This window comes from Phoenix dactylifera, chromosome 10 (assembly GCF_051530095.1).
Source record: "Phoenix dactylifera cultivar Ajwa chromosome 10, Ajwa_hap1_PhDact_Kaust_v1.1, whole genome shotgun sequence".
Lineage (NCBI taxonomy): Eukaryota > Viridiplantae > Streptophyta > Magnoliopsida > Arecales > Arecaceae > Phoenix > Phoenix dactylifera.
The window spans coordinates 27,049,585-27,062,816 of NC_143199.1; the positions used below are offsets into that span (position 1 = coordinate 27,049,585).

At 36.9% G+C, this 13,232-nt stretch overlaps 1 protein-coding gene across 1 annotated transcript in view; it reads right to left on the minus strand.

Annotated features, from left to right (window-relative positions):
- LOC103714069 (protein NRT1/ PTR FAMILY 7.3-like) overlaps positions 1-4,930 on the minus strand; it is a 5,735-nt gene extending 805 nt beyond the window's left edge. Inside the window, exons 1-5 of the mRNA XM_017844478.5 lie at positions 4,823-4,930; positions 4,150-4,333; positions 1,856-2,073; positions 433-1,001; positions 1-45 (exon numbers count right to left, since the gene is read on the minus strand). The exon at positions 1-45 is cut by the window's left edge and continues 805 nt beyond it. Coding sequence (XP_017699967.5) covers positions 1-45; positions 433-1,001; positions 1,856-2,073; positions 4,150-4,333; positions 4,823-4,849 — 1,043 coding nt within the window. The 5' untranslated portion in view covers positions 4,850-4,930. The remainder of the gene's footprint in view (positions 46-432; positions 1,002-1,855; positions 2,074-4,149; positions 4,334-4,822) is intronic.
- Positions 4,931-13,232: the final 8,302 nt, after the last annotated feature.

A 13,232-nucleotide genomic window follows, 5' to 3' on the forward strand; every position in this document is an offset into this window, starting at 1 on the left:
TGGTCTTGGAGGTCGGAATCGATAAACGCAGCTCGGTCTAGAAACCTTTGAAAGCAGTATTATGCAATGCTGATTAATTTGCCTGCCAAAGATAATGCTTGCAAACTAAGTATGTATATTGCGAGGCCAACGAGACAGCAGATTGGGTAGCATTCTATGTAGCTAACTATCCTAGAAAGGCTCTGGAGAGAGAACTATCCAGATGCATTCCGAAACTTATTATTCTTTGATTTTTTTGAATGTATCCGAATAGCAAAAAAATAAATAAATAAATAAAAATAAAGAAGTTTCTAACATGCATTTTATAGTAGGAAAGACAAAGTACATAAGACACAAAACTATCATTTGAATTTTCAATAGCAGTAGCTTGTATGGAGGAATTAGTAGATCTTTGCAGAGCCGCGATTTATAACTAGAGTAGCAAAAACTTACTCGAAACCCTCAGTGTGAAGAAGCCTTCTATGCCCATTAGATACTGCAAGCTCCTCCTTGAAATCAACCTCATACAGATTGTGGCCACCTGGAGGGATCCTGACCCTCCATTTTCTCGAGGCTGCCACGATGACCTGGCACAGCCTAGAGAAGGGGTTGCCTCCTGGCTTGAAGTGCCGGTACCTAGGGGTCCCACAAAGGAATAGGACTAGCGCCACAAAAGCGGACCCTGTCGAAGCCCAAAAGCCCAAGGCCCACATGCTATTGTCCTCAAAATAGCCCAAGAAAGTGTTGGAGAAGAGGGAGCCCAAGTTGAGGGCCAAATAGAAGTGGCTGAAGAATGACACCTTCGAGCGGGCCTCCACCGGGTCCTCCCTATCTAATTGGTCGGCCCCTAATGTGGCTATATTGGGCTGGTACCCACCATTCCCAAGGGCAACGAGGTACGTGGAAAGGTAGAACACGTCAACCTCTGGCCCTGAGTGGGGTCCGCAGAAGGTCTCGTCGTCTCCACAACCAGAGGGCTTGAGCAGAAAGAGGTGCGAAGACAAGGATAGCAGCACCAAGCCCTGTTAACCAAGAGAAGCCCAAGCAAATATATTAGCATCTAATAAGCAAATTTATAAGGGTTATTTGGGGATATGTAATATTAGTATGATTATATTAACTGATATGATATTTCATAAAAATTTGGGTGTTTCAACAGTGCATAGCAGCTTTTTTTTTTCTTTCTTTTTTTGTTTAAGATTTTTTTACATGAACATCCTCCTAAAAATTTAATTTTGCATAAATACCCTCTTAAAATTTATATTTATTTTTGTATCCTCATAAAACACTATTTTTGCACATATGCTTCTAATATAATAATTTTCTAACACTGTTAATAAAAATCATATTTATTATAATTAAAATTTAAATAGAATTTTGAAATTACTTTTTTATCCTCCATCGTGATCGTCCTATTTTTCACTTTGCACATCTACCCATTAAGGGTATTTTATACATTTTAATTTAAAATCGTTAATTTTTTAATAGTATTAGATGGCATAAGTACATATAAAAAAAGAATAAAAAATAGATAAAATAGCAAAATAAGTATTTTACGAGGGTATACATGCAAATATCACTTTTGAAAGGATATTCATGCAAAAATTGATATTTACGAGGGTATTCATGAAAAAAATCCTTAAAAAAAATTTCATCTAGGTTCCCTAACTTTATGATCTGAATTTATTTTTAAAAAAAGGAAAAAAAATACAAGCTGAACATGATAAGTATTTGAAAAGTAATTTTGGAATGCATGTGCAAGAGTTGGCTTTTGTACAGATTTAATTAAGTCTAGTCTTGATTAATGGAACCTTGTTTTGCTTGATCATGAAACTTTTCATGAGAGAATGAAGCATTTGTAATTTGGAACACCTACAAGCACAAAGATGATTTGGAAGATGGCACAAGTCTTGTATCTTCCCCAGTAGGAGTCACTGAGGAAGGCTCCAATAAGGGAGAAGATGTACACAGTTCCTGTCCATTTACTGACGGCGTTTGCTGCGTCGGCATTGTTTTGCTGCAGTACTCTTGTCAGGAACAAGACCAAGTTTACGCCGATGCCAAAAAATGCTAACGTTGCCAGTCCCTGATTCACTGAAATTATTGTAATTGTGAAATCATAATAATGTCTATGTCCTCATGAGATACTTTTGCAATTATAAACTAAATCATGTAAGAAGGGGTAGAAAAAATACCTCGAGCTAATGCTGAAGTCCTAGGACAAGAAGGAGAGTTTTTTAAAATATTGGAGATTGAGAAGATTGGACCATTGCTTAAACTCATTTTCTTCATCGATCAGTGAGGAGTTTCTATTTCTATGGATGATGTAGGAGTACAAAATGAGTTTAAATTTGGTCTAAAGTAGTATCCCTAGCTTAGTCTTGAGCTAATTAGTGAAAGCTACCTGGTTGTAGCTTTTCATCTACTTCAAAAAATTTGGAGTTTTTAGTGAGGTAAAGTTTAAAACATATGTTAATTTGGAGAAAAAAATGTTAAGTTTAGGTAGAATGAACTCCAAGAAACCTGCATCATAATGTATCTCAAAGCTGCACAGATGTCCAGGCTTAGGGTAAAAGTTTTCATCAGCCATCACCCATTCCACTTCATCCAACACCAAAAAATACCACCAAATATCGATCCTCGCTAGAAACTCAAGGAGAGTTCTCGAAAGATTTATGCACGAGAATGAGGTGGGGGCCCATGTTGGACGGCCCAGATTGCTCGGCATGCAGCACATGCTTTGCATGGGAGAGATCAGGACAAGGTGGACACGTGGTGTATTTTAGGTGGACGAGCACGACACGGCATGGTTAAGGCACCCGACTGATGATCTCTATCATTTCCCTTTCTGTTTTCCCCGTCAAAGAACATTGAGGAGGACGGTATTTTTTACTTGGAAGTCTCCACCTCTGAGTTTTCTCAAGATCAATTTCAACAGATGCATGCTGGATGGGGGCAGGAGGGATGGTTTGGGCTTTGTGCTCAGAGGCCCTAACTCTTGGATGATTGTTGCTGGTGGGTGCTAGATTTTTGACAATTCTATTTCTGAGGTGGAGCTGAAGGTAGTTTGGGCTAGTCTGTGTCAAGCCTGACGTGTTCTGCAGGCCAGCATGGTCCTACTCGAGGGCGACTCGACTACGATGATCGGCTGGATCTAAGGGTGCATCGGCGGTATGGGTAGCTGCAATATATTGCTCCGGGATATTCGGGCCTTGGTAGGTGGAGACGTTGTCTTTCAGATCAAGCATAACTACAAGAAGACCAATAGAGCTACGGATTGAGTGGTCTCGTATGAGGCCGACCACTTTGGGAAAGCTCTCTGGGTTGGTGAGAGAGAGCTGTCTACAACGCTTTAAGACTTGTTATTTTTTAACTTTTTTGGATGTATTCCCACTAAAAGTGCATGAGTCATCTCTTGTAGCATGAAAAATATATATATATATATATATATATATATAGTTTAAAATTTATATATTAAAAAAACATGAATGATATTTTGTCTCCCAGTTTTTCGATATCATACTCCTGTTTCCCCACCATCTTTTTCCAAATGTCAAGGGGCACAAAGTGAATTGTTGAAAATTAGGAGTACAGTTATCAAACTCTGCTATTTTTCTCCATGTTTCTAACCTCCAGAGAATTAAGGAATGCCAAGAAGTAGCAAATAACCTACTCAGATGAAGGAAGAAGCGGCTCTTTTATTATTATTTTCAGAAATTACTGCTTATAAGTGTAGAGATGTTGGTTTTTGGGTCTGGTTGGGCTAGTTTTCGATCAATATCATTTAATTTTCAAATGAGAGGAGAAATAGTTGGAAGAAGAAAAAGAAACTACCAGATAGTTTCTTCCTCTCTCCCTCTCTAGACTCTGTTTTCTTAACATTGTTCACGTCCAGATTCTCTCCCCTGGAATTTTAAGTGGTCCAAAGAAAAAAAACATCAAGGAATAACTCTCTTTCATCCTTTTCATGTACCAAAAGCACTTGAACAATGATCTTTCGTGTTCTTTCCATTGTGACTGAACACTCGACCTCGAGCGTTCCGGGAGTGGAAGAATACATAATTCAACTCCTCAGACTATTGGAGTTTCATATTTCACTTTTGCGAGATAACTCAAAAAATTTGAAATTTTATTTAATATCCTTTATTTTATCAAGAAAAAAAAAGTTACCTAACAAAAGAATTCCAGCTATCCATCCACCAGTCTTTCCTTTGATGGCTGGTCTACCTTTAATGTCCACTGATCCATCCAATGTGTACTCACAGCACTCTTCCTCTTCTCTTCTTCCATCTCCATCCATGGAAGAACCTCCACCCTTCATCTCACTAACTTGGGCTGCTGTAGTCTCCTTTTCCTGCAGTGTTACCAAACACCAGCTCAACTTTGTTAGTGAGACCATCACAATTCTAGTTTGTATGTGATCTAAATCCTATTGAGCTTAGGTATGTAGATTCCCAAATAGTTTAGAACAGTTAATACTGACTACGCATCATGGAATATCCAATTCAGATATCTTAACATTGGATATATTGATGCTTATCCATGATGTAAAAGCTATAGCATTTGATAAATTTTACCTTCTTAACAACAATAAAACCATCATAAATTTTATTTGCATGTGTTTCTTCTAAGCTTCATTTACTTAACAAAGACAGATGCTTAAGTGCTCAGTGTATTTAATACTCAGATTCTAGCTCAAGTGCTTATGTATGAGCATTGGATTCTCATTTCTATGTCAGCTGACTAGAAACTCTGTCCACTTTATGATACAGAAGTTTGTGATTAGGAAAATGGAGTTGTGTGGAGAGAAGAAATTAGAAATTGAAGTGGAAGATCTACTAACCATTTCAGGTTGCTCAGAGCTGGCCATGAAACCTACTATGTGAAGGATTGATCAATATGAGAAAGATTACAAGAAGAATGTTGGAGGGGAAGGAGGGATTTGTGGGGGAAATGGTGAGAAGGGAGGAGGGAAGGGTGTGAATTTATAGGAGTGGAGAGAGCTTATGGATGCTTGAAATTGTATACAATTAACAGGATGATGAATGGTAGTTTACTCAAATATCAGAATCAATACCTAGAGTGGTAGAACAGGAAGAAGGGAAAAGGTAACAGAATAGGAGGGTTAACACAGATGATGTAGTTGGATCCATGAAATGAAGGGGTGTCACAATCAATGTTGCCTAATGGACCCCTTTGCCAGATAGAAGAGAAAACCTACTTGAATTGAACCAAAATGTTTAAGGTGTGCCTAGGTCGAAAAGTCTATGGCTTTTGTCACTTGAGAGAAATTCTTACCCACAGCACAAGAACAAACAAAGCTGCTCTTATTTACCAAGTAATAATTTCCTTTTCTCTGCGAAAAATGTGCACTCTAGTTAACACAAAGGGTGTACAAATTAAATATACTGCAAACTTCTTTTCCCTCATTGTGTAATTAAATAGAATATCACTCATCAAGCAACAATCGTTTCTACAATAAACTCAAGCAATTAACAGGCAAAATAATCAAGCAATACAGAAACATGGGACAACATAATTTTTAACGTGAAAAATCCTTCTATGTGAAGGAAAAAAACTACATGAGCTAGTTCAGCTAAAAACTTCTACTATTTAAAATAATATAATTACAATAGATTCTCTTTAGATCAACTAGAGACTGCGCAAACATCAACAAAATTTAATCTTGACTTTCACAACAAGAATATTCGTCATCAAAACGGATTTCAATAATAAACAACAAACTAAAGAACAGATCTTAAAAAATATTGATATTTGAAATAATCAATAGAAAAGACTTTTCAAAGATCCAAATCATTTAATCTGTAGCTCTCAATGCCCCAAAACAACATACTGAAATTTCAGCCAAATCTGAATACAACCACCCATCTGATCATCCGACAAAGCATCACGTTTTTTCATTTTTTTTCCCCTCTAGCATTTTCATTCTTATTTGTTTATTTTAAATTCGAATGGGGCGGGTCCCACATAAAGGTGGGACCGCACCAACAGCTTATATGGTTGTGTACTTGCTAAGTGGTGTAGTTTCGAGCAATCAAGTGCACTAATGATCCAAAAAACCTAGAATGGGTTGAAGAGTAACCTGAGAACTGTTTGAGGTCTTAAAATGCTTGACAAGATCGGTTCTAAATGTAAAGTTACTACTAATTGATCCCATGCATGTAGTAGTTGATAACGTTAGTTTGTTTCTTCTTACTGATTAGTTAACGGATTTTATCGTTGCAGTATTCTTGTAGCATATGGGCTTCAAAATCTAAAGTTGGCATAGTTCGAAACTAATAACCCGGAACATCGCTTGCAGGTAGAATTGTAATTAGAAAGGAATCAGACCCAAAATTATATTCCCCCCGAGAAATATGGTATCCTTCTCTAGCCTTTTCTGTCAATAATTTAGCAGCTAATTTGAAGCTTACTTATTTATGGCCTGTGCATGTATAAAGAACAACCGTTTCTGAACTAATCTTTTGACATAAACACTGAGCATATATTTTGATGACTTATTAGGTTTATTTTTTATTTTTTTCTTTTTACTAAAACAGGTATTTCATATATTGCGGATACATGTATATCCAATAAAATCAGAAAACAATAGGTCTCGGAGTGCTCTAGGCAACTCCACCTCCGCAGCTCACAGGATACTTCCAGAATGGCGAGCCACATAAGAAGCCATTAAGTCTACGACCCCATTAGCCTCTCTGAATACATGTTTAGTCTGAAAGGTCACTCCATTACTCACTAGGTTTATTTTCTCCAAAAATTGAATCTTTTATTCATTAGTATATAAGACTCTTGTAGAGCGTGATCACTTGGGATTTGATCTAAACCTTTTAGTCTTAATATCTTCTCTTACATGAAACATAATTTATACACAATTGACAATTCAAAAGTGCCTTTCGGATCACGGGTCTATTGCAAGTAATGTCATTTAGGTTACAGTGGCTGTTTGCCTTCTTGACCACCTTCTAGAGGACTGGAAGGCAGCTCATTTCTAGCTCTCCATCTCATACTCTTGTAAAAGAGGCCTGGGCTGTCACGGAGTGTATAGCTGGGTGTTATCCAAAACAGCTGTTGCTGTCAATTTCAAATCTTGCTGTCTTAACAGTTAACACTATAGCAGTTATAAGTAGAGAAAGAGACTGAATTCCTCCGAATTTTGCCGGCCTACCAGTCTCCAGTTGCGGCACTATTATCACATGCAACGAAAGCGATCAGATTCGACTCCTTAGATGGAAGTACCAGTTTCATCAGGTCATATGCCGCCAACTTATTCCACTCCTTTGGACCGTCAGAGGCCTGAAGACATCATTAGGTTTTTTTTTTTTTTTTTTTATACTAAGGGAGGCAAAAGCTACACAAAACTTTATTAAAAGAATTGGTAATTTTAGAGAGGATGAGTTATAGAAAGTAGAAAGTCTGTCAGATCAGAATTGCAGGTGTCAGTTCTAACCAAACAAATTCATGAGAAAGCAAAGAAGATAATAATATGTTAGCTTTGTATAAGCCAAAATAGAAACAAAAAGAAAGAATTGTGTTATTTTTTGAAGAGCAGACTAACCAGCCACTTTAGCGGAACCAAGAAGATCTTTCTGATTATAGAGTATAGGTCAATCCATAAACAGATGTCCAAAACATATTTTGTTCCACCAAACTTTTGTTGAGGAACATCCTAGAGTTCCTTTCTTCCCAGCAACACCACACAATTGCTACCACCAGCATAGGGCTCATTTAGTTCGCGGGAAAAGAAGGGGAAAAAGTGTGGTCAGTGAAAAAGTAATGAGATGCCTCTTATTTGGTTGAAGTTTTCAAAGGAGAGAGACGGAAAAGTTGTATTCACATGGGAATATAATTCCCACATTTCATGGGAAAGTCTTTTCCATGAGAAATATTGGAAAGTTACTTTCCCATGAGCCGAAAATTACTCCATTTTTATTTTTTTTCCAAAAAAGCCCTTCAGCATTAAAGAGACATTAAAGATCTAATTTTTATTAAGGGTATAATAGGAATTATACATAACTTTTTCAGAAAATTGGATGATCAACCAAACATAAGCACTCTGAAAATCTGTCACTTTTTTGTGGTCAACTAAACATGCCAAAAGTACTTTTCCAGGCATCTTCTTTCTAGGAATCTGCTTTTCAGGAATCATATTCCTAGGAGGAAAAATACTTTCCGCGAACCAAACGAGCTCATAAGAAAAGTCTGTTCCAGAAATTTGACTTTGCGCCTTCTATTCAAAGATAGATCAAAGAGGATACGCGGTGCAGCTAACTAAGGGTCGATTTTCGTGATCAGTAGTTTGGTAGCCCGAACAGTTGGGAAGGCATCCACTATCAACGCTGAGGAGCTTCTATTAAAGAATTAGATTATCCTCAGGTAATTGGATTATCCTGAAGGTTCATATCGTGCTTCATGCACCTTAGTGCATGAATCAAGCCCTTTCTTCACCAAATGTGTTGGACCAGTACTGCTCCAAGGTCATGCTCTTGTTTCATTTCCCAGTACAACCTTTAATTTACACCCCTGCTTTAACCTCTTTGGAGGCTGTTTCAGGGTTGTTTTCTTTCAGGATTGTGACTCCAATCTCTAGTCCGCAGACAATGATGTGCAGTCCTTGAATTTCTTGATGAAGTACTCATTTCTCAAAGCCATGTTGATCACATTTTACCCAGTGTTCTTGTTTTTTTTCTTTTTCTTTTCTCAACACCTCAGAGGATTAATCATGATGTCATGCGTTGTAAAGCCGATGTGGCGGTATGATTGTCCTCACAGGCCGTGACCTTGAGGGTCACTGTGTGTCTAAGTTCCCACCCAACCCTTGGACATGTCATCAGGCATCACTGCCTTGTGAAACTTGGATAATGAAGTGCATTGGTGACGGACCACTGCAGGAAGAAGGGAGAAAGAGAAACGAGAAAAAAAGGAGAAAGAAGAGGTTATAGAGACGCAGAAGCAGAAGCAGAAGCAGAAAGAAGAAGGCTAGGATTTTTTATCCAATCATCAATTTCCCTAATTCATGAGTGGGGTCGCCCTTATATAGACCTTACATCATGAATTAACCAAGTCAAATAATTAAACACTAACCACATTTGGATCCTTCAATTAATTGACTAAATCAATTAATTAATTACATACCAAATTAAACCTTAATAACATTAGACCATTAAACCAATTGATCACATCCAAAATTGGACTTTTAAAATTAGATCTTATATTGATCAATTGATCCAATCACTTGACTCAACAGCTAACCCAACTGACTTAACAAAAATAAAAACTAACCAAACTGACTCGACCAATAGCAAAAATAACTAATTGACTCCATCGTCTGAATGAGGGGCTCTGATGTCCCCATCATGCATGTTATCAAAACTGGAAGGGATGTTCATTCTTTGGATGTTGAAGCATATCGGTGTTTGATTTGAGTAGGTCACCTATTTGTGGCAGCTAATGATGCCATAAACTTGATTGCTGCCTAATTAACTTTGATAAGGTTGGGAACAAGATTGGGCTTTGTCCTACTTATGAGCCATCTCCAACCATTTTCTCCATTTTCTTAAGGTAAATTAGGCCGGACCAATGTACGTGCTACCTATCACAGTAGAACATTTCCTTGAGTCATGTTTTCTCTTGCTTTTAAATATTTGGTAATTTGAGTCCATGATCTTTTTGTTCATCAAGTTTAGTGGTGGTTGCAAAGTCATGAAAAAGGCCATTCTTCTATCAATGGGCAGCTTTTGTTTGCATGACTGTGAACTATCCATCCCTCACACTCTCTTCGACCACACGATCTACATTTCAGATGATAGCTTCTTTTATCAGCAACTTCACATTTATCTCTCCCTTTGCATTTAGGAGTGGCAATTAGATCGGGTCGGATCAGATACGGGTCGGGTTGGATAAGGGTCGGGTTAAAAATTCGTCAATCCGAATTCGACATGTTTATTAAATGGGTTAAAATTTCAGATCTGAATTTCACCTGTTTATTAAATAAGTAACCTGATCCGACCCACATAACACATTTATTAAATAGATCAAATTAGGTTAAACAGATTAAATGGTTTTTTTAATGAATTAAATAAATTTAAACATGTTAAACATGTTAAGCAGTAGAGGTCAAGATAGGTTAAGCAGATTTTGAACAGGTTAAATGGGTCAGGTTATGATCCAACCTAAATATTAAATGAGTCAAAATAGATTAAATGAGTTAAACAGGTCAATGGTTTGAACTTGAACCCAATCCCTTTAATAAACATATCTAGAGAGGTTGACTTGTTTACGACCCGCACCTGTTTATGTCAAACCTTAACCTGCTTAAAGCAGATTGTTGGCATGTCAGGTTGACGAGTCGGGTCATAAAATGCCATCCCTATTTGCATCCTTCCAACTATCCTTTTAACTTATCACCTTCAATTGGAATGGTTAGATGAGCTGCGAGCAGACGTTGCTAAAAGGAAGCATGCAATGAGATGGCTACAGCATGCAACGGTTAAAAAGCTCTGGGCGATCCACATTGTTACCTCCGAGCTGGTTTAGATTGGACTGATGAGCCCGATACTGGTGATTGCAATGCAAAAGGTGACAAAAGACAGCCATTACAGGGACATCATGCATTTATTTTCTTCTTGGTTTAGAGTGTTTTTTGTCATTTCTTTCTTTCAGTGACTTGATAGAAGAAATTAACAACAGAAGTTTGGTGGTGAAAAACTAAGACAAGCCAAATCTCTTCTGCTGAAGTTTGAACTATACAGAGACCTTGAAACCTGAACATTTGGACCAAGAGTCCACTTCATACCATTTCTGAGCTAAAGGAAATTTTCTTTGTTGGTATTGATAACCAGGAGAACAATGACTACCAGCTGTTACCTATGGCTATTAGCATCGAAACTGAGTTCAGATCAAAAAACTGAACTACCAAAACAGGAGCAATTCCTGCTCAAACAATTAAGATATCAAAATTCTGCGCAGGGCCACTCAAACAGTCCGATTTTCCTTCATGTTAATTCTGAAGCTAACCATCTTTCAGGACTGTGTTGATCCTTTTGATAAAATGCAAGCTGATTGGATGAAATAGGGACGACAATTTACTCCACCCTATCAAGTATCTGTGATCGAACCCACATAGGGTGGGCTTTGTCCTACCTATTTAGAGTTGGCGGTAGGGCCAGATCTTAATTTCGATACCTACGGTGGATACAGAATGAATGTGGATAATTGCAACGCTTGCTCCGAACCCGATCCGGTTATATATAAGTCTTAATGATTATGATGATAATGAAGAAGTAGGTATTGTTTTCGACCATAGGAAAGATTAATCATTCGAAAGGGCGTAAGATACATGCTAATTTATTTATTTATGTTTTTAATTTGATTGCTTTAATTTCTTAGTTTGAGGGACATCTAATTTTGTACAGAATGATATTTCTATTTGTTTTTTCTATTATTATTGAAAATTTGGTTTATTTTGTTCTATATCTTTAACTCTTCTTTTATTTGATGTTATGTGAAGTAGTGAGATTTATGTTTATATTTTAATTTATTTATTTGATTTGTATGTAGAAAATAATTTTATCCACCTCGACCCGTCTCAACCCATCTTGTTTAACTCTACCCGCCCTGAGGCGGGGTACGGAGCAAGTATGAGTACATAATTCCTAATTGCAGGGCAAGCATGAGGAATGGCCCATCCAACTGATACACTCGCCGTTGCCATTGCTAGGGTAAATATGATAGCTAATGCTGTAGGTCAGGTTTTTATGCCTAACATTGCTCTTTAGGTAAATTCTAAGCTACTTGTTTGTGTGACAATTATTGAACATTGCTCTTGAGGTAAATTCTAAGCTACTTGTTTGTGTAACAATTATTATTGATGTTGTAGTTGCTGTTCATCAAACCCCAATGATTGGTATCTAACTTGCATCCACTCACTTTATCAATACAATTTCACATCGTTTATTAATGGATCTTTCATGTTAATTAAAAAGAAATAATATATTCATTAGATATTCTAAAAATTCTAATGTGAAAGACAATGGTATCTCAAGAAAGCATAAAAATCGTTCCACTCTAACCATGTCCAAAACCTGAGAAAGGATTTAGAGTCCTGTCTCTGATTATCTTCATCTTTGCAGCACCGTACCATGAATTACAAGACCAAATATGAACACAGCATGGTTAGACCTATTCCATTCTGTTTTTTTACACCTATAACCAAAGCACCCATTAACAGTGGCTCATGGATTCAATATTCTCTACCCAGCATGTTGGTCATGTACATCAAGAACCATGTCTTGATGGGCACAAACTTTGAGCCAGAATTGCATCAGTGGATCTACACTGGATCAACCAAACCAAGTCTCAATTTGAAGGCATAAATCATCCAATCACATTACAATAAACAATGGTTAGTGTGGGCATATAAAAGGATTGTACCATGGCTGCTTATTATTACATTTTAGAATCATGCACAATCTCGCCTATTATAGTATATACGATATTGGATATCACATCTGTCATATATTGCATGCACAATCTTGCTATATCAGCTCAAATTAATCTTTAAAAATTATAGAATTTGATTGTCATATTCAAATTTAGTATTTGTATCAAACATAGGATTTTGCTATTGTATTATACTATATTTGGTCCTTAAAATCTTGCCCACCAATATTTAGTTAGATACGTGTGCTCAACTTTAGGTCCAACTTTTTCACTCCAAGCTTTTCCACCAGATATGCTGCTTCTTGTTGCGCTATTTCACCTCCGAAATGCTATATTTATATAACTATGAAATAAACTGTTTTAGTACATAGAACTACATGATGTGAGAATATTTTCACAGGACCCCATCAGCGAAAATAAACGTACTTATTGATTGATGCAAGTTGTACATATAACTGGAATGTATAGAACATCTCTCTCTCTCTCTCGCTCCCTCCCTCCCTTTTAAATGCCAGTAGGTTGACATGTCACAAGATACTAGTCAACAAAACTGTAATATATTTGTGAACATTTATTTACAAAATTATTATATTTTTGAAAGAAATTCTTTAGTCATTAATACATATTGAGTTCAATGTGTAAAACTCGATCATTTCATATTAAAGGTTTTCTAATACCTTGATTTAAATATCTAACCTTTTGATCCAATCCTAATGGAGATAAATCATAGCAAGTTTTGATACTATGCGAAGGTTTGTACATAATGTTATCATGGCCCCTTATTAAGGAGTGCA